This window comes from Puntigrus tetrazona, chromosome 17, assembly GCF_018831695.1.
Source record: "Puntigrus tetrazona isolate hp1 chromosome 17, ASM1883169v1, whole genome shotgun sequence".
NCBI lineage: Eukaryota > Metazoa > Chordata > Actinopteri > Cypriniformes > Cyprinidae > Puntigrus > Puntigrus tetrazona.
Window position 1 is genome coordinate 11192889 of NC_056715.1, and position 22152 is coordinate 11215040.

The 22152-nt window shown below is 36.8% G+C and overlaps 1 protein-coding gene across 1 annotated transcript in view; it reads right to left on the reverse strand.

Annotated features, from left to right (window-relative positions):
- The window catches only part of ush2a (Usher syndrome 2A (autosomal recessive, mild)), a 176961-nt gene that overhangs the window by 48359 nt on the left and 106450 nt on the right, over positions 1-22152 (reverse strand). The window contains exons 42-51 of the mRNA XM_043262307.1: positions 20065-20693; positions 17485-17813; positions 16084-16206; positions 15134-15297; positions 14782-14991; positions 10642-10844; positions 10228-10340; positions 7944-8142; positions 6300-6468; positions 5948-6169 (exon numbers count right to left, since the gene is read on the reverse strand). Of these exons, the coding sequence (XP_043118242.1) occupies positions 5948-6169; positions 6300-6468; positions 7944-8142; positions 10228-10340; positions 10642-10844; positions 14782-14991; positions 15134-15297; positions 16084-16206; positions 17485-17813; positions 20065-20693 (2361 nt within the window). The remainder of the gene's footprint in view (positions 1-5947; positions 6170-6299; positions 6469-7943; positions 8143-10227; positions 10341-10641; positions 10845-14781; positions 14992-15133; positions 15298-16083; positions 16207-17484; positions 17814-20064; positions 20694-22152) is intronic.

Sequence of the window (22152 nt, forward strand, 5' to 3'; positions counted from 1 at the left end):
CCGAAACCGAACTTCTACTTTTGGAATAAAAGAAAATTACGAGATTAAACTGTAAGTAGCACATTTGCATTCCACTGCACTGCCTTTCCATTGTTTTTCTATTTAAACATTCACTATACGGAGCGTACTAAAGTCTTTTTCATGACACAGCGTTCTAAGCACAGGATCCTCAGTTTAAAAGTTCAGCTTTTAAAAAAACAAGCCTCTAGACCTTGCGGGTTTTTTTATATGCAAAAACACAGCCCCTAACAAAATTTATAAGGTTGTATATCATTGGTGTCTGTCTGTCTTTCCGTCTAACTTAACATGTGAAAAACATTTAACATTAACAATTAACATGCATTAACATTAACAAAAAACATGAACTCACACAGTCTGGTTATTAACACTAACACATCAGAAACGTCACGATCGGTGATCCAACACCACTATTCCTCAACCAAACATGTACAAAGCATTAGGAGTCTATACTTTGTGATTAGTAGCTGAGCCGTGCAAAATGCTTTAATTGCTCAAGGATATTAACTAAGATTATTAGCCATGATTAAAGTAAGAAAAGCTATCATCATAACTGCGTTGAAAGAAAATGGTCTTAATCTGTATGATCTCAGCAAAAAAGATCCAGGCGTGCGTGTTCAGAACGATTCCCTCTCTGGCATTCATGTCTTGTCATTTGGCAGAACAATATGAGGACATATGAGCCATGATGAAGCGCTCGTGCAGTAACAAATACAACGCAGACACTGACGCATTCAGCCACCGGGATCATTTCCACTCGCAAATGGTCATTGTGTCCTTGAGAACATATTTAATTATTGCACTATTTTGACATCGTCACAGCCATTTCCACACCCACTCTTATGATCCTTCTCTCCCTCACTCAAACACACACAGCTCTAAAGCTTTTAACACTTAAATGGTGCAAAATATTCAGATTTAACCTTGACTGCGATACAGGCACTGTGCTTTTAAGCAAAGCTCTGTACATAAGCAGATATTAAAAGAGCTCTCCGTATGACACCAAGCCTCCAGATGCAGAAAACCCTGTAATCCAAATCTAAACTTTAAACAGGACAGCGGGACATTCGCAGTAATACCCCGTATTACTCAAGGCTATTGTCTAAACTGTTTCTCATGTCTCAAATGGAAAAATTCAGAAGACTGGATTTGATTTCGACAGTTTAAAGGCTTTTTCTTAACTTGTCATAGAGGATGATGAAATGTTTCACAGTTCACCTTCAAAGAGATATCTTTGTTTCTGTAACTGGTGTGAAATGTAGGATAACATTTGGCTTATAATTAAGCAACCTTTTTAATATTGTGATGTGTTTCATTAAAGTTAGAAAGTTTGATTCAATTGTGTTGTTTCACTCAAAAAAAAAGAAGAAAAGAAAAATAAAATATATATATATATATATATATATATATATATATATAACTTTTATTTAAAAAAATAAAATGTAATAAACATATAATATATAATAATTCATAAAATGAAATAACTATTTTAACCATTATGTAATATACAATAACAGAAATATTTATAATATTTATAATATTTATACATATTATATATATATATATATATATATATATATATATATATATATATATATATATATGATACATATAACTTTTTTTTTTTTTTTTTTTTACTTGAAATTTGGTATAAAAAGTGTTTATTGTCAAACAAAACTCTGTAATCATATGTCAAAAAGAAAAATTGTAATTGATTTATTATCTGGCTTATTGATCGATCTATTGTTTCTTTAGTGGTTTATACACCGTGCCCAAAAGGTGACACTATTAATTTTCTTTTTGTAATTTGACTAATAGCAGTTCTTTTGAGACTGGTTAAGGGATTGGTTCACAGGCAGCTTTTCAAACAGCTGATGGCTGTCTCTAACAATTCCATCTCCGCTGCGCCGGAGCGCTGCGAGTCCTGACAGGCTAGAGTGTAATGTGTGACAGATCGCACTTTGGGGACCCGGTAATCACATTTCCATCGGCCATCAGCTGGATCTCAGTGGGACATCCTCAGAAAACCGCCCGTGATTCTATTTCCACAATCTGGAGGAGCACGTGCAGCTTAAAACACAATGTCACGGCATTTCTGAACAACAGAGTTCAGAAATACAAATAGAATAACAGACACGTTTCTTTCTGACAGCCCACTCTTGAGGACAGGCCTGAATATATATTGCATCTATGAATCCTTTTAAAATTTACTAAATGCTTTTATTGTTTGAGTCACATTTGAAAGTATTACGTGTGTTAGTCAATGTAACAGTGAATGGATTTCAAATGTAAATGCTATGCTAATGAACCAAAATGAAATGAAAGTTGTTGGTAACATTTTTTAGATGCTTTTGTTTCTTAAGCTCACAAATGTTTTCCATTTTAATATATTTTAAAATGTAATTTATTTCTGTGATGCATGGCAAAGCTACATTTTCAGCATCATTACTCCAGTTTTTAGTGTCATGTTTCATTATAACCAATGTAGAAAAATGAATAAATAGTACAAGATTTTTGTAAAACAACAACAACAAAAAACTGCACACAAAATGCACTTTTTTAAAAAAAATAAATAAAAACAAACATGAAACTTGTAAATAAAATAGTTAAAAGAATGTAGGCCTAATAATTTATGTCATAAATACACAAGCCTAATTGTTGTCTTAATTACCAGTACAAAACAAAACTACAAACATTTGCAATCAAGACAGAAGTAAATGTTGCAATCTGGGAAGCATAAGAATAGTCTACTAATGTAAATGTGTTAACCCACAGTAACACGTTTTATATGATTAATAGCGTTTCATTTGTGGCATGCTTTTAAAAACACACTAAAAGTTGTTGTTTTTTTTTAGGGAAAAAAAGAAAAGTCTTGTATAAGTCACACTTTTCAAAATAATAACGGCAGGCCTAATAATGTTGTAATGTACTACTATAGCATATTTTAGCTCCCCTTATATTTCAACAAATATACCATCTATGGGGCATGTTGTCACATTTCACTTCCAATTTTTGAGGGCAAATAAAGAAAGTGATACTTTCATACCATATCATTTTTGGGCATACAGTAAAGGTATAAATTGAAACTACAAAGTGCAAAGTGTTAGCAGTTCAAAAATAATAGCAAAGTTAATAATTATGTCTAATTGCAGGCTACCATTTTATTTTGCTCGGCATAACCTGAATGAAAAAATGAAAAAAATGAGCAAAGAACAAACTGAAATGAAACCATTTAGCTTTTAATCTGACAATTTAACAGCATGGGAGACCATCCCAGAGCAGTACCCTGTGTCACAAACTAAAATTAGGGCATACACTACAGAGACAGTACCAGAGGTGAGGGGGCACAGAGACTGGGGTTGCCGGGCCGGGCCCCATCAGACCCCCCTGTAGCACAGGCGCTGTAAGAATAGCATTTATTTGAAACTGAAATGATTCGTAATATGTGTCATAATTAAATGTATACATCTGAAAATTTAATAAATAAGCTATCCAATCATGTATGTCTTGTTAGGATAGGACAATATTTGGGTGAGAAATAACTATTTGAATATTTGGAATCTGAGGGTGCAAAAAAAAAAAAAAAAAAAAAAAAAAAAAAAACGTATTTAAAGTTGTCCAAATGAAGTCCTTAGCAATGCATATTACTAGTAAAAATTGTTTTGATATATTTACTGTAGGAAGTGTACTAAATGTTTTCATGGAACATGATCTTTACTTAATATCCCAATTATTTTTGACATAAATAAACAATTTTAACCCATATTGTTGGCTATTGCTACAAATATACAAGTGCGACTTCCTGGTTTTGTGGTCCAGGGTCCTGTATATTGTTTTTTGTATTATTATAAGATCCATAGTATGGCTTTATTTCTTCATTTTAATTGATTTGATGTGTCCTTGCTGAATAAAAGTATTAATTTCTTCTCCTCACACAGTGATGTCAGTGTCTTTTGCAGTTGTTGGCATTTCATACAAACAATTAGACATGTGAGGTCGTGCATAACACTGACTTTACCATACTGAAGAGGATCTAGAAACTCCACTTCATGGTACAATGGTAAAATCCCTATAATCCTTGGCCTCAGATATAATATATCATCATCAAAAATAATAAAAATAAAAATAAGCAGCTACATGCCTAATAAATCTAATTAAGCACCCATTAGACTTTTGCCAAATACATTTTGCCACAGTCTATAGCACATTTCAGCTCCGACTCACATTACACCCTCCTCAGCCAATAGAAGAGGATATCAGCCCATGACATATGCAGCGTTATCTGTCCATTAGCTTATATTTGCAGAGACACTCACCGCCGCTAAAGGAGACGGAACCTTGAGGGAGTCTGGGTGTCTTTATCAAGGTTAAGTAGCTCATTCAATAATAGAGCAGGCTGACAGAGTCAGGAGCCAGCGTGGAGCTCGCGGCGTGAGCCCTCAGCACCGTGCACCAGCGGTGTGGCTACCAGGCAAATGGCCTTTAGTTATCCTAACGGTACTATCCATCATAACATATGCTCTCCCCAGGATGCTCTCTTTAATGAGCGATGACTTCTTCATCTGCCTTATTTTAGTAAGATGAACCAAAGGAAGAGAAAATCAAGCAAGGTAATACGAGCGAGCAATTCAGCGTGGCGTGGTTTAATTCAGAGGAAAACGTTTCTGCTAGCTTCTGAAAGACCTCCAGGTAGGTAGTGAAACAAATGATTAAGTTGCCTAAAAAAGGGGGACAGATCAGAAAAACTGTATATCAAGGGCAGGGTGATTAACCAAAGCTTGAAAATGATTACTGGACCCAATCCCAGGATGCTAGCGAAGCCACCAAACGACTTAGAGAATGTGTTTGTATGATAAATACACTGGTGCCATTGACCTCATGGTGGCCATTAGTTCTGTTGCATCCTGGGAGCCTGCTGTGAGCTTGGCACAGCTCTGGTTGGTGCTCAGATAGACTCAGCTCCATCATCCAGCTTGACAAAGATGGCTGACACCAGGGCCAGTGCCCATCCAGCCCATCTGTGCCCAGGTGCCCACTTTAGCGGGGCACTGCGGGGGAGCCTGGGTGACCCCAAGAGGGTTCAGCTCCTCTGACACTCCACCACAGTGTCATTAGAAAGTCACTAAGGAGTGAGGGCTAAACTTAGCCACAATGAGGTGGCCATCCGTGCTCTGGCCCATTTAAAGTTTACTAGTGCCACATTTTCTGTTTTGCAGGAGGAGAGGATATTAAGGCAGTACAATTCTGATCCCTGACAAGGGGCTGTGATAAATGGATTATATTATGATAAGTGTGATGTGAGAAAGGCAAATTATTCTTTATGTCATCAGCAGTTCTCTTCCAAAGGTTATGATGGACTGCTGCTGCAAATCAGATAAGTCTGACTGCTCTTGAAATGTCAGCAAACCACTGATAACCAATCAAATATGAGATCCAGAAAAAAACATGAGAGAAAGAAAGACTATTATCCATGCATTAACTTGGTCAAAAGTGACAGAAAATGTATAATTTACAACAGATTTCATTAAAAAATGTTGTTGTTTTGAACTTTATATTAATCAACGAACCCTGAAAAATAATTGTATAGGGATTTTCTTAATAAATATTGCAAAGCACAACTGTTTTTTACATTTATAATATGAACAGTGTTTCTCGAGCAGTAACTGAGTTTATTAGAATTATTTCTGAAGGATCATGTAACACTAAAGACTGGAATAATGTCTGTTGAAAATTCAGCATTGCATCACAGGAATAAATTACAATTTAAAATATATTCAAAAAGAAAACTTGTTTTAAACTGTAATCATATTTCACAATATTACCCTTTACTGCGTTTCTGATTAAATAAATGCAGCCTTGTTGACCATAAGAAACTTAACTGACCCCAATCTTTTTAATGGTAGTGTACATTGCAGGCAAGCATGCTGACCTGATACATGTTTATGGGGCGTTCCTTGGTCAGCATCCCCACAGCACACCGTCTCTCTAGGAACTAGCTGTCCTCCACAGCACTGAGAGCTGAAACCATCATAAAGATGCCCCCCACAGCAGATCTGCCCAGCTCCAGAAATGAAAGGACTCCCACCACAGCATGAGTCCCCGAGACCGACAGATACACGCCGTTCCACAGAGTCCGGACAACAAACCTCTCCTACAAACACATATAGAGCAATCAACTACAGTCTAGTACGTATTGCAAAACAAAAGTATGTTCAAAAAAATAAGTAAAATATTTATATTTTACTTATTATGCAACCTAACTTGCTAAATGCAATACATACCTGGTGGGACCAGTACATAATATCCTCCACAACACTGGTGTTGAGACAGAGGCTGGACAAACTGACCTCCACAACATAAACTCCCAGAATCCTTCAGAGCTGGAACATAACGCTCTTCACAACACTGAAGAGAATGATTTAGGCTGTGAACAGTCCCTGCACAACAAATCTGAAACAATAAAACACATATAAAAATCTATGCAATTCAAATACATTGTCCACAGAAGTTTTGCGCTCCTCAAGGCAATTAGGAAGTTAAGAGGTGGCAATGCCTCAGCCCTGAGGGCCCGCAGAGGCACATGTGAACGCAGGTAGAAATCCAGCCCACCTCTTCGCTCCACAGCGGCGGGCTATATTTAGCCGGACTCCACTGCCTACTTTGGCGAGAAATCAGGGCAGGATAGATTCTCTACAGCGCTGAGATGATACTCTTGTGGCGTCTGAAAAATCTGTATTGCCCTGAGCCACTGACATTGTCCTTACCTTCTGGCCCAGCTTCCAGTAGAAAAATGGCATACAGTAAATACCTCCTCTGCTGTGCCTTTGAGAGAGGGCTGAACTTTTGAACCTACTTGAACCTGCTTTATCAAACTCCTGAGAATTACAACCACTATGTGTAAAAGTGGTACAGAAAGGTAGCTTATGCATATAGTATATAATTGCCCTCAAAACACAATGTTAGCCAGAGTAAAAGTGCTCAGATAAGAGTTAAACTTCTTTGAAACAGAAAGTGCATCCAAGTAAAACGGATTATCAAAGAATAAAATGCATTGATTGTTTATTGGACGCAAGCATGCAGTCAACTGTAAGAACGGCCTTGGGACTAAGAGACTAACAGAGAAATATTTGCAGCTCAACAAAACGACAATTTGAATGAAAATTAAAAGCATTAAAAGCATTGATTAATCTTTCACAGCAAGTCCAATAACATGCATTTAACATAGATAGTGTGAATTTCCAATACATGCTGACATTAAACATTTTAATTAAACGAATTACATTATGTTTCTTAATCAATCACATATTTGCTGATGGGGGTGGGGGGCTTCAAGTCAACAAGGTTCAGAACAAGGTTCAGGAATCCCCTAGTACAGAATTTACAGCATGTTTAATGTGTTTTTGCTTTTTAATAATTAAAATAGACATCCCTAATTATAACATAGCTGATGTTTCCTATTGGTACTCAAAGAATCAAACAAAACTCCTTTCACAAGGTGTTAAACTATGGATAATGATGAATTCCACACAAGCTCCATTAACACGTCATCACAATAGTGTGTCATGTTTCCTCTGTGAAATTCATTTTCCATTATACTGCTTTACAGCTTTGAGAGCTCTTGTCCTTATCTGAGTTGTGTTCTCTTTGTGTGCTTGTCTCTAGTGTATTACTGTCTGATTTAAGCTGGTGGAGACGTATGGCCTGTGTTTGCTTGCCAAGTTGGCTGTATTTCAATAACACCAGGATGGCAGCAATTGCAGAAGACAAGTTAATCTGTTTACTGAAAACAATCACAGGGACTGTACTTCATAGATAAATACCAGCCACTTCAATGAACGAGTCACTGTTTCTTTATAGAAAAATGCTTTACTAGTAAAACTAATGATCTAAGTGTAAGAGCTTAAATGCATTCGGTGAGTAGTTACCTGCGTCTCGGGCTTATAACAGGTCTTGCCGCAGAAGTCTTGTTCTGCAGGGCACTCCAGGTATGAGCAGTGAGCCTGAGAAGCAAACTCCTGCTGGGCCTGCAGCTTCTCGCACTGCTGCAGAGTCCTCCGCCAAACGTCATATCCTCCCAGAATGCCATTGGGTTTACCAGGTGACGTCCATTGTAGTTTAACTGATCTAACACATACAGAACACAGACACAGCACAGATATTACACCTTCACAAATACTGCCCGTCACTTGGTTTACACTGTCAGTCTGGTTTTAGTTCATACTTTGTTTTTGTTATGTCACTGTCAAGGAGAAAAAAACATGTAATATAATAGAAAAAATGGTTATAATCGGCTTGTTATATAGCGCTTTATACAACTTGATATACTAGAGCCAAATAGATTGTGCTGTGCAGTATATGTTATGATATGAGTTATGATATGTGTCATCTTTTCTTTTTCCGATGTACTTCTTGTATTGATTTTCCTCTCCACTCATCATGCAGTAGAGCTGGCTTTCCAGAGAAAAGAACAATTTTTGTTCACTATGCTGACTTTGAGATATTGGATAAAATATTGAGACCAATATTATCTCATTAAAATATTACTCCCAAGTTGTATTAAAAGCATTATAATGCATCAAAATAAATATTTTGTAGTAATTTATTTTACTTATTTTAAGTTTTGTTTTTTGTGTTAGAATATGCGTTTTATGAAAAATAAACAGAAAAAAAGAGTGGAGAGAGAAGAAAACAAGAATAAGACAAAAACCAAACCAAACCAGTCAAGACAAGACAACAAAGCGTCACATTTTGCGGAGCAGCTTGTTATCTAAAGGAACAAAAAGTCTGGGCAGGGAAGAAAAAAGGAATAAAACAAAAACCAAACCAAAGCAAACTAAACAATAACAAAACAAAACAAGACAAAAGAAAATGAAACCAAACAAAACTGAGACTGCTGCCTGAAGGAACTTTGCAGAGAGAACAGGAAGGAAAAACAAAAAAGCCATTAAACGAGCCTTATTTCTTTCTTAACTGTAGCCATAACCTTATGGAAATGTGCTTTTGTTTTCATCATCTTTTTCATCTCCTCTCCGCACATGATAATATCCATACCACTCTGTGATTTAGCGTCCTTTGCTTTTTGCCCATCTCTTTTGTGTTGTGCAAATCTCGTCACATACGTAAGACGTGGAGAATGACATAATTACTCTCTTTTGCCCCCTCCCTGATGAGGAAGCTAATTGATAGTGAAGGCCTCTGATGACTTAAAGCTGACAGACCTTAGTATCTGATTAGGAATTCATGAAATGCGACAAGGCTTCCTCTTTTAAAGTAGAGACAGAGAATCGTTTGGAGATTACTGCGCGCCTTTACAACACAAAATATTATTCATGATTACTTTCCTTTGGAGGGGTGGAGGATGGGGAAGCAGCTTTGCTATAACAAATGCATTAGTATTATATTACAAAGGGTGTCATTGCTGTCCACCGTTAATCCCTCATGGAGAGAAATAACTGGAATTCATATTGGGCGGCAGCAGTGGGTAAGCCATCGGTTGCAGCACTTGTCATATTTCAATCAAAGCTTAAGCCAGCCGCCGATTCCTGCACCCAGCCCCCACATAGCACCAGAGACAGAATTAATGAATTAGCTATTGATTAAATTCCACTCGAGCAAATCTAGCGTGGCAAATAAATGAACTGTTTGGGGCATGTGTAGGCCACGGCCAGCCATGTCGGGCCAATCGATCAGTAGTTAGTATTCTATTGGGAGTGAGTACAGCAGACTGGTGATATGACATGAGGGTGGGAGACAGCACGGTAGGAAATTTGTAAATTATGGCTTATTGTGATGGTACACAGAGCCCTGGTGCCTTAAAAAAAACACAGTTTTTACAGTTCTTACACTGTGGCGTGTGTAAGGTCATCTTATATTGTGCAAAAGCGTACAGGGTCACCACTGACTGCAAGCTGCTGAAGTATGGAAGTACATGGATCTAGTATTATTACCTCTAGTATTCTATAAAACAATGTGGATAAGGGGTGCCCAATCCTGTTCCCAGAGAGCTACCTGTACACTTCAGTTCCAAACCTGATCAAACACACCTGTATGTATTTAAGTGCTCCTGAATATCTTAATGGATTGGTTGAGCTGTATTTGATGGGGTTTGAATTTTGAAGGAAGTTCTCCAGTAACAGAACTGGGTATCCCTGATGTAATCGGTGGACGAACTTGGGCTCACCACTGTCTGTGTCTGCTTGACTGACTCACCTAGAGCTAAGCACCTGAATCTGAGGTTTGGTAATTTCAGTCGGTGTGTCCTCCACCGTGGTCACCTGAGTGCTGTTACTCTTCACACATGCATACACGGTACACACCTCCACCTAAACAAAGACAACAGCAGACCCAAAGTACTGAGACCAATAGAGAAATGTAACACATCTTCTTGCCAAAAAATTAAATATCACAAAATAAACATTTTTGCATTAAAAATAAAAAATAAGTCAAATGATTAGTGCATTATACCATTTAAATACTTTTTAAATGGTATTTGATTATTTACTCATTTAAAAATCCTAAAATTCTTAGATCCTAGATTTTTATTGTAACCTTAAGACTTTTGAAGAAATTTGAATATATATCAAATAAAGCAATGAATTTGTGTGTTTATATAGAAGGCCCGACCTGAATACTGTGTACAGTGAATGGCAAGAGTCCTCCAACTTCCAGTGATCCAGTTCCATTGCTAGAGGACTCATAGAGACGGCCATCTAGATAGATGGTGTACTGTGTGACTGCACCATTTGGAACAAGAGGAGCTGTCCAGATCACTCTTACTGCTGTGCTATTTAGGACCACCACCTCTGGAGGAAAGACCCCTTCGGGTTCTGCAACACAGAAAGAAAGCCACACTAAATCACCCAGAAGAGCACTCATGAAAACATATGGTCATATTGACATAACCCCAGCACTTTTGAAGAGCTCAATCCTCTAGATTTGTCTCTTTAACCTCTGCCCAAGACGAGGCTCAGAGTCCTCAAGTCTGCAGTAGTCTCTACAAGGAGCAATACAATGACCAACAAAATCTACAGAAAAAGACCTGGAGGAAAAGCAGTTTTTCATTCTTTTCTTTTTTTCCCCAGACCAAGATCATGCCAGCGCTAACATAAACACACAGCATATTCTACCCTTAATAGTGTCTGAAAAGGCTTTGGGCAGCACTTTTATTTCTGCCTTAGAAATATAGCGTGAAAGAGAGACAGAGAGAAAGGGATAAACAAAAAAAGACTGAGGCATTTTCTTAAAGCTGATCTGTGTAATTTTTTTGATGTTAAAATACTTTCTCCTATCCTAGTTTTTAGTGTTGAGAACTACAGTATAAGGAAACCGTTCATAGAAATCATCTAGAATCTCTCCTTATCATTCATTATAACATATAAATAATAAACATTTATATAATTATGACCAGGTTTCATAGACATGGCAAAGCATAAGCCAGCATTAGTCCATAGTTCAATTAGGAAATTTAGGTCATTTTTGCCTTAGTATTGCTGGAGTGTATTTTAAGACAAGACACAGGCACAGACGTGTATTAAGATCAGTCAGTGCAAGTATTATAAAAAACTGGTATTTTTTTTTTTTTTTACATTTTTGTACATTTTTGTCCCTCAGTTGTTAGTTCCAACAATAACCAATAATAATGCAGCAATAGACGTGTGTCCGTTTCATGTGTGTTCCTGAGTGCACTCATGTGTATAAATAATGTAATTTTATATGTACATCAGGGAATGCTGACAGCAATACATCAGGGAGGGCTGGCAGAATGAGAAAAAGCTGAGTGCGACTCTTTCACTTTCCCTTTTGCTTTTGGGGGTTCCCGCAGATGGTTTGTGGGCAAATTGAATCAGTCCTGGAGAAGCGCTCAGGGATTGGAGTGCTGCACCGGGGGCAGAGGGGGTTAACTGGGCCAGTCTGGGGGATTCTTTCTACAGCTTGCACCATTTTCGCCTTCTTTTCCTTTTTTCCCCTTCTGTTTTTTTTTTTTGCAAGCTCTTCCTTTCCCATGACAAATCACACTGACTTACAAAAGAAGACCAGAGAGCCTATTTTTCAGCTTGATGTGACTCTAGTAAACAGCTATTGTGACAACTTTGTAAGGCTCTTCTGAAAGAATGTAAAAAGGGAATGATTGATAAAGCTTTTTTTTCTGAGACGAGTGAAGTTAGTTTGTGAAAGAGAGCTGAAAGACATGAGTGTAGTGCTAATGACAGCTGAGAGATCAAATATCTCAGCAGCGGCTTTGAACAAGCCATTGGCTGACATGACGGGCTGGGGAATGAATTCGATACAGAGCAGGGGTCCTGACACTTACACTCTCTCTAAAGAATATAACTGCTGTTCTTCCTGCTCAAAGCCTCTCTCTTCAGGAGATATTCTGCTAACACAAAGGTCAACAAGTGAAGAGACCCCATCTTAGATATTTAGTACAGTAAAAGTTCTTGTACCTTTACTGCAGATCTTACAGAAGGTTTGAGATACTGATAAATGTTTTGCCAACAACTAACAGCCACCTAAACGCATTCTATCGTGCATTAATAGGTGCTATGTCCCGCAAAAGGATGGCCAAATAAGTGCTCACGCAGGCTAGATTTTTGTGTATAAAATGTGAGACAAAGGGAGGTGGAATGAAATAAAAGCAAAAATAAAATAATAAAATAAAATGGAAACACATAACAATTGAAAAGAGCTCCCAATATTTATATTATATACTGTATATAATAAACTCTTTAAACATAATTTTTTAAATGAACAGAGCAGTACTTATCTACCACTAAAAATACAGAGATCAGGTTTTACCTAACTTGAAGCAAAACTAACAGTATATAAAACTAATCAAAAATAGTGCACTATTTACTATTAAACAATTCTTAAAATTAAGTGCAGGCATTCAAATGAATCAGTGAATAATTTTTGAAATGGGTTCATTTTTAGCAACTGTCTAAGCTAGCCAACTTCCCAATGTGGCAAATGAGACAGAAGACACATAGAAGCGCTAAGAGCATGTTTGATTATTGACTTGATTATTAAGCCGCTACATAGAAAATGATGGAAAAGGCTGCTGGAAAAGGCCGTTTAGAATGCAAGCTAAACTACTTAAGACATTAAAAAATGCTTAGTGTCATTTGTTACTCCCCATCACTGACCAAAAGAGCAATGAGACATACTTGGATGTGACCAATATCAGTGCTCTCCTGAAGCATCTCTTTCCATATAATTTCTGCTGCTGTATTATTAATGCAAGACTTCACATGGACAACCTTGTCTCCATTCCAGTTTTTAATTAGCAGGTTCTTAACATACACACTATCATGCAGCACAGAATGATCTTTAAGTTCAACTGCTTTTAATAAGCTGCCCTTTAGGCTGTAAAATAATGAAGCCACCACCACTAGCTCTTTGGTAAATGACCTGTAACCTTTATTTAGGAGGAAATGATATTCTAATGTTTTTAATTATACTGATAGTTGGGAGCAAGGGATGTTGAAGCATGTTATGGAAAGCCAGTTGTTTAGTTTTTAGTGCGTAAGGCACAATTTAACTCTCAGCGCTGGGTGTGTGTGTGTGTGTGTGTGTGTGTGTGCGTATATAAGAGGTTTGCTGAGCTTTCATCTGTTTCCTATGCTATCAGTGCATCAGTACATTAACTGTGTGAGAGGACAGCTTAATGACTATTGATCATAGCACAGAGGTCAAGATATCAAAATTTTGGTAAAGGCAAATTTTTCTGCAGGTTGTGAGGTTTGCCTTTAGAGTACAGAGGGAAAATATTCAATCAATCAGTTCTTCTTCTCATCCGTTTTTTATCTCTGTGAGCAGGGGCTGCTGGAATGATATGAGAGAGGCAGGCTGACAGAAATCACAGGAATATTTGAAAAGTTGACAGGAAAACCATAATTAGCCAATACTTTCAATCCAAATTTCATCCAGTTAAACATACAGAGAGGGTTGTGGTCTAGTGAATTTCATATTTCAGCTGAAATCATTTGTATTTTCTATATAAAATGAGACGCTTTTATATTACTTGCAAAGTTGTAGAAAACAAGACCCTGTATATAATTTAAAAGAGATTAATTGGCAAAGGCAACACCTGGTCTTTTTGCTCTAGAACGTGGCAAATATAGAACTTATTTACATTAATGAGCTGAAATATATTAATGAAATGTACACTACTATTCAAACGTTGAATAATTTTATAAAGAAATTATTTTATTCAGCGTGGATACATTAAATTGATTAAATACACTGACATTAAAGACAGTGACATTAAAGACAATTTTACAAAAGAAAGTTTTTTTGCCTGATTACAAAAATCCCTAAATAAAAATATGTCGTGGAACTGTTTTCAACGTTGATAATAGGAAACCATTACTGAGCATTAAATCACCATATCACGGATCATGTGACATTGGAATAATGGCTGATGAAAATCCATTTTGTCATCACAGAAATAAATTATATTTTTCAAATATTTTATATTTTAAAAATAAGATTTATGTTCAAATGCAATAATATTTCATAATATTATAATTTTTCTGCATTCTAAAAAATACATGTAGCCATGTTAAATATAAGAGATGTGATAAATAATGTATATTAAAAACGTGCACTGACCATTAAACATGGTCCAAAATATTGGAAAAGGGCTTTTGAAATTGAACTCCATTCAAATAACATTTACTCAATACTTAAGGGACAAACAAGAACATTACAAAAGGTTTAATGCTTGTAGATGTTGTATGAAACGTCTATGTGGCATATACTCACCTCCATCTGTAGTAGTGCAGCTGACCTCAGGACTGGTAATGTTGTGAGCACCGTTGGATACAGTCAAGGAGAGCTTGTACTCGGTGCTCGGCTGCAGGTCAGAGATGACCACAGAGGTCACGGTGGGGTCAAGTGTTAGAGTCTGCCTGTGCTGGGTGGACAGAACCGTAAGGATGTAGTCCTCCACACTTCCCTGCAAATCTTGCAGAGCTGGGACCGTAAAATATAGAGAGAGCCAGGACACACTAAAGGTCAACCTCAAAAACGAATTCTCTAAACACAGATTCCTTCCTGAAATGCATTTTCGGTCAAGGGCCAGGATAGGTTTAATATAGAGAATCTAGACTTTTACCTGGGGTGGACCAGCTGACCAGGATCGCTGTATGATTGAGAACTTGGACGGATATGTTGGTGTGGGTGAGGGGTTGCCCAGACAGTGTGACCCCTGTGGAAACCTCTGCTGAAGCGTAGCCAACATCATTGTGAACCAGAAGTTTGTATTCATACCATGTGTACCTGTAACACATTTTAAAACATTATGCACATAGACATAATGAACTGAAGTCATAATCACAGAATCCTTTCTTTAATAATACATGAAATATATAATTATTTATATCTTTACATGTACATATTAAATCATTTACATGCGCAGAAAACATATTGCTCACACTTTATTTCAAAGTCCAATTCTAAAATTATTATTAACAAACCAACTATGACTTGTTAATAGCAGGGTAGTTTTAAAGTTCAGGTATTTGTTAGAGATGTAGAGTATAGTCAAAAGGAATATATGATTCATATGTACTAATAAACAGAGCTAAGTGTTATTAAGTGTTATCTATTAAAATGATAAGAACTATTAAAAATATATCCAATGAAAAATGTGTGATCAGCCTGATTTTTAACAGTCTATCGGCCTATCGATTTATTTGTCTATCTAATATACATTATCAATATTACTATAAGATATTTCTGCATTACAAGTTGAGTATTTAAAAATGTCATAAAGTCAAGCTCAAAGTTAATCTTTTACAAGGACTGAAAACATTTAAATGAAGTCAGACATGAATCTAAATGACAGAACCTGTGATACACAGGAAACATTCGGGGGTTTTATGTTGGAGTCTTTCAGCGTACACACAAGGAGTGCCAGAGAAAGATTAGCTGAAAACAATTTAATTCTATGGAATATTTGCTCAAAGTATCTTTGAACAGCATTAAAAAGATGGCATCGGTGCACAAAAACAGTTTTGTACACACAAGCAAAGTTTGCATTAAAGCTAATTTCAGTAATCTCACCTGCTAAGGCCTTTATCTTCATGAAACAATTTGGTTCCTGCGTAAACATTGTACCACAGATTCAAATCTTCAGGGGGACGGGAGGCCAGGGGCTGCTGGGTTTTCCGTCTCAACAGCTCAAATCTGAGGGCAGCGGAAACAGCCAGATAATCAGAGCCCGCTCCACTCCCACAATCCTCCTGCCATTTCACCCGCACCGCTGTTTCGCTGGGTTTGTGCTTTTGTCTTTTCTCTCTCTCTCTTTCTTTCTCCCTCAACAGTAATGCTAATTTTGCCTGTAATCAGGAGAGCTCAGCTTAATGTGCGCTTTATAAGCCTAGTTAAACAAACAGAGCAGCAGCGGGAAAAGTAGTCATGAATTTTAATCATCCGCCGTGAACAGACCTTTATTTACCACCTAATCAGCTCAAAAACAGACTAAAATATACAGTGAGAAAGAACAAGAACTTTTACGTTGTTTCTCGCTCTTCAGAACCTAGGGAGACACTTGCTGTTCTCATATAAAATGGCAGAGTTATGGATTATTCCCAACAGATTTGAGAATTTTCTTTACCATATGAATAACTCAAAATAGGGGTTACAATTGATTTTACTTTGAAGTATGTAAACATCCATTTCACAACCACAGCTACGTAGATTAAATAATAATAATAATAATAATAATAATAATAATACCAATAATAATAATAATAAAATGTTTATGAAATGTTTTGCATTCAAAATTAAAGTGTTTACATAATATTGTACTTTGTATATTTATTTTGTATGTATAAATATATGCACATACAGTGTATATTTAGAAAATATGTAAATGTATTTACATGCATGTATTTATAATTATATTTATAGTTATACAAAAATGATATTATTATATATTATTATTTCTATATTTTTCCTGAAATATATTCATGTGTATTTATATATTTTATATGCATACAAACTTTATCAATCATGATTAACATTTGACAGAAAAGTAAAATTTTTAATTATTAAAATTTCGATCAAATAAATCGATTGATTTGTGTTTTACTTTAGGAGTATAAAACTACTTTTTAACACACATTTTGCAATCATATATACATTCAAATATAGTGATACTAATACTACAACTAAATGCAAATAAATGAATTCTAAAAAAAAAAAAAAAAAAAAAAAATCAAGATTTTACTATAATTCTAGTACTACTAAATAAAGAAAGAAAAAATAAAAAAATACATTTTACTTTGAAGAATGTAAACACCAGTTTTAACAACAATTTTACAGTTATATGCATACACTTTGAATAAAATAAGTACAGAATAAATAAACAAAAAGAAAATTAATTAATTCCATTAGTAACACTACTTAAAAGCGTGTCAGGAAAAATAGACATAGTACGTAGATATAAAATTAATTGGTTACCTTATGTTGGGCCCATTCGGCCTTGATGGGAGTTGCCATGAAACAGCCAGGAAAGATTCACTGATCGCCACTACTGAAAGTGATGGCAGACCTTCTGGGATTGTGGGTAATGTGGTTACCAGCGTTGGAGGGCTCTCAGTGCAGCCTCCGACATGACCTCCTCCTCCTGAACAGGCGAGGATGGTGATGCTGTAGTTGGTGTAGGGCAGCAGCTTGGTAACAGTATGGTTGAGCACAGATGTGTTGGTGTGTGAGATGCGTGGATCAGGCATGCGGATCTCGTACCGCTCAACTTCTCCATTGAGTATGAGTGGAGCGGTCCATGTAACCTGCAATAAAACACAGGATACGTTTGAACCTGTTAGTATCGCTGAAGAACTTGACATCAGAGTCTAGCGGTGTTCTCGTGGTCATGTAGTTATAAACTAAAATGGTTTCACAAGTGTGTCTGAGGCTCCAGAGAAGGGCCGGAGTCCAGCACAAAATCACAACGCATCTTCTCAGGCTTTTAGATCGATGAGTTTGTCAAACCGACGTCATGTGATGAAGCGAAGGCACCCTGACTTTGACCCAAGACAGAATATTCCTTTCATTACATTTAAAAGAGGCCCTAGCCCCCGGAGATCATAATGAAATCCTAATGGAATTGCATAGGAAACGCTGCTTGTTGCTGCTACATACTGTCTCTGGCTCAAGGCAGGCATCAGCATTTGGTGGACACATTAAACATATTGTGCATGCCTGGGGAGAGGAGATGAAATGGTAGATTGGATAAATGTTAAGAGTTAGGATTAGTTATGATAGAAAAGTTAGAATAATGGATATTAAAAGGTTAAGCAGGAGTGAAGGCTGTTTTAGAAAGCAATTTTAATCCAACCTAATGTTAAGATAACCTACAGCGCATACACAATTTGGGGTTGGTGAGATATTTTATTTTATTCATTCATTTTGTTTCATTTATTATATACGCAATTTTTTATGTATTTCATTTATATAGTGTGAAAAATCATATTGCGAAATAGTATTATAATTAAAAATAAATGTATTTAAAAAATTGATGAAATATTTTAAAATGTCATTTGTTATGTGTTGGCAAAGCTGAATTTTCAGAATCATTACTCCAGTCTTCAATGTTATATGATCCTACAAGAATCATTCTAATATAATGAATCATCATCTTCATGATGGTCAGAACGCTACCTTAGAAGGCAGTTGTCTATCTAGGAACACCAGTAGTCTTGCTGAAATGAAATCATCAACACTTGCTTACAAAAAATTAGCCGTGAGCACCACAGAGGCTTTTAGCATCTCAACAGCAATTTAATATAGCGTATGCTAATGCGAACAGTTGTTTTTTGGCTTTTACATGTAGAAGAGTCCTCATCCAGTTACATACAAATGCAGCAGTTAACAAATTAATGAAATAATAATGGTATTACAATACACTAAACCTGGGGTTAGGGAAAAATGAATAATTCAAGCAAGTTTATGCAAATGCTGCCTTTGTTTGAAGTGGTAAGCATTTCTGTCCATGTTTCTTGGCACTAGCACACAACAAATAACAAAGAGAAAAAGAGAGGGGGTGCACGGGTGTATTTACACACTGCAGGATCTAAGCTGCAAAGCTTGTTTGGTTACATTAACGCCCCTTAAATCCAACTTGTATACCAGCCAAAAGACTGCAAGCTACCTAGCCCTCTTGAGTATTGTGACTGCTGAATTACAGGGATGTCTGCACAGTTTGCCTCAAAACACTCTACTGTGTCGGTGTTAATAAGGTCTGGCATGCTTTATGTATCTTACGGACACAAAATAAGGAAGTACAATCTTTAAAGCGTTCACTAGATGACCAAGGGCACATTCACGAGGGCTTCCCACAATAACCTGACAATCTTAATTGGCTGTTCCTTAATAATCAGCTCTGGAATGACCTGGAAACCATGCGTATCAATGATCTCATAGCATGAGGGTGTCACTGGAATAATGATGGATGCTCTGGGTGTGGCATAAACGGGAAGAAATACAGTAGCTTCTCACTAATAACCACAGCAAAGACCTCATTTGCAACTCATTGGTGAAAAGGCGGCATAAGGCACTGCAGTTTGCTGACAAGAGGGTGGAACAGGATAGAGAGACACCCAAACATGTTTATTTAAAGGGATAGTTCACCCAAAAATGAAAATTGAGTTGAAATTGAATGAAATATGAGTTTCTTCTTTCTGACAAATACAATCAGAGTATTATAAAACATGTTATCGCGAACAGTATTCCACGCAACTCTGGGGGCCTTGAAGGCCTTCTGAAATGAATGGATGCATTTGTGCAAGAAAAGCATCCGTATTTAAAACTTTATAAACCATAATTCACATAAATGTATATATTTAATATATTTTATAAAACACATTTATGTATATATTTAAGATACATTTGTTTATCCCTTTTAACAAACGCATCACTTCTCTTGAGAAGGCAACCCCTGGATTCATGTGGAGTACTATTTATGATGAATAAATTGACTTTTTTTGGGTGAGTAAAATTCAATTTTGGGTGACGTAACATGCAAACTGATTTTCCATGTACCTGCACTGACTCTGGCCCCAAAACCAGCGCATGAGGCGGCTGAAGTCCTGCAGGTCTTGAAGGCCTAGTGGTCACTTCCTCCCACTCACTGCTATTGGATCCACCCAGCCTCGTGTGCGCCACAATGCGGTACTCATAAGTGGTCCAGGGGCTGAGTGTAGCAGAGCTGTCTAGATAAGTGAGAGTCTGGTTGGGCTGCAGACTGGCCACAATAGAAATGTGCTGTGTGCCAGTGACTCTCCTCTCAATGGTATAGCCATCCAGTTCACCGTTGGCTTGACGTGGAGGGGCCCAGGACAAGAGCACTGAGGTGGGGGTGTCGGAATAAAGCTGGGGGGCTGGGATGTCCTCTGGAGGGGCTGGTGGGGTGCGTATGGAGTGGGATTCAGAGGAAAGAGTGCAGCCGGCTGCTGTGCAAGCCTCCACCTGTATGGTGTAGTGCTGATAGGGTGTAAGCTGAGAAAGAGTCTGGCTGGTGCTGTTTCCTGGCACACTGGCACTTATCTGGTGGTTTTGGTAGATGTTATAATGGGTGATGATGCCGTTGGGCTGGGATGGAGGAGACCAGGACACAAAAGCACTTCTGGGTTTGATGTCAGAGAGTACAGGTGGGTCAACAGATCCAGGCCCTGAAGAAAGAAGAAAAGTAATATTATTATTTCATTTAATTTAAAATTATTTAATCAGTCACAAAACAATCATTATTTTTGCTAATATATTTGTTGCCGCCAGTAGTGAATAAAACACACTCTATCTCTCTCTCTCTCTCTCTCTCTCTCACTCAAAAGATGTAATATAGTAAATAGAGATAAAAAAAATATAAAGATAAAAATAATATAAAGATAAAATGTTATTATAAATGTAATGTTTTAAAGTTTATTTATGGATAAACTATGCAAAAATTCTAAAAATAAAAATTAATGAATGAATATTATAAGACAGTAATAATATATAATATATATATATATATATATATATATATATATATATATATATATATATATATATATATACACCTTTATTTACCCATCCATCCATTCATCTTTCCGTCTATTTATGTATCTTAATGTTGCATTTAAATGATTCGAACCAAAAGACTGATGAGTCTGGTCGATCTCCATGATCTAGAGAGACGCAGCTCCACTCTGACAGCACAGCATTGAGACTGACAGCACAAGGACACCGTCTGATTGGAGCAGCCTGATTCTCTGGATTAAAATGTAGAGCAGGCGGTGTGCAAATCAGCTCATTTGCCAAAGAGGAAGGAGTCAGCCGCTGCATATTGCAAGCAAATATGAAATTATATTTATGGATTTATTCGTTGGGGTGATGCGGCTAAGGGATATCAGTGATGTTTGAGGCGAACCTCTGAAGGGTCTGTAGTGAATTGGAGGAAATCACTTAAGTTTCCTGCCCAGTCATTTTCTCTGAGTGGTTACAAAAACAGCCACCATGGCAGCACTAACATCAAGAAATCCTTCATGGATCTTCAAGCCCGGACAGCTCGGGTCATTTTCATAATTACACATCCACACATGCATATACCAAAAACACATGCCAGCATCCCCACACACTCACTCCCTCTCTCACATCTGATGGCATTTCTTAGTTATGCCTTCAATTAAACAAAATATATTAACGCTTGTGCGACAACATATAGGTCTAGAGTGGACAAAAATGTCCATGTCAAAAAACTGTAAAAATGTTAAGTTTGGGAGCACAGACTTCAGTTTGGTCCAAAAAAAAAAGTTATGCAAATTATTTATGAACATTTTATATGAACATTTTATATAAAATATATATGTTATGAAACATGTTGAACACTAAACCTGCTAGATTCTGCCATCCATCTAAAGAAATTGTCTTCCAAATATGTTGATCTCAAAAAAAGCTTTCAGTAAGTTTTTTTTTGGTTGCAGTACCTAATTTGCCCCATTACATGCCAGCAAAACTCACACAAAACAAATCAAGCAAGGATTTACTTTATAGACCAAAAATGTTGGCACCATCTGTGTAAAAAAATGTGTACAAAAAAATAGTTCAGAGTGAAATCCTATTTTTAAAAAAATTGTAGAGTTTTACAGTTAA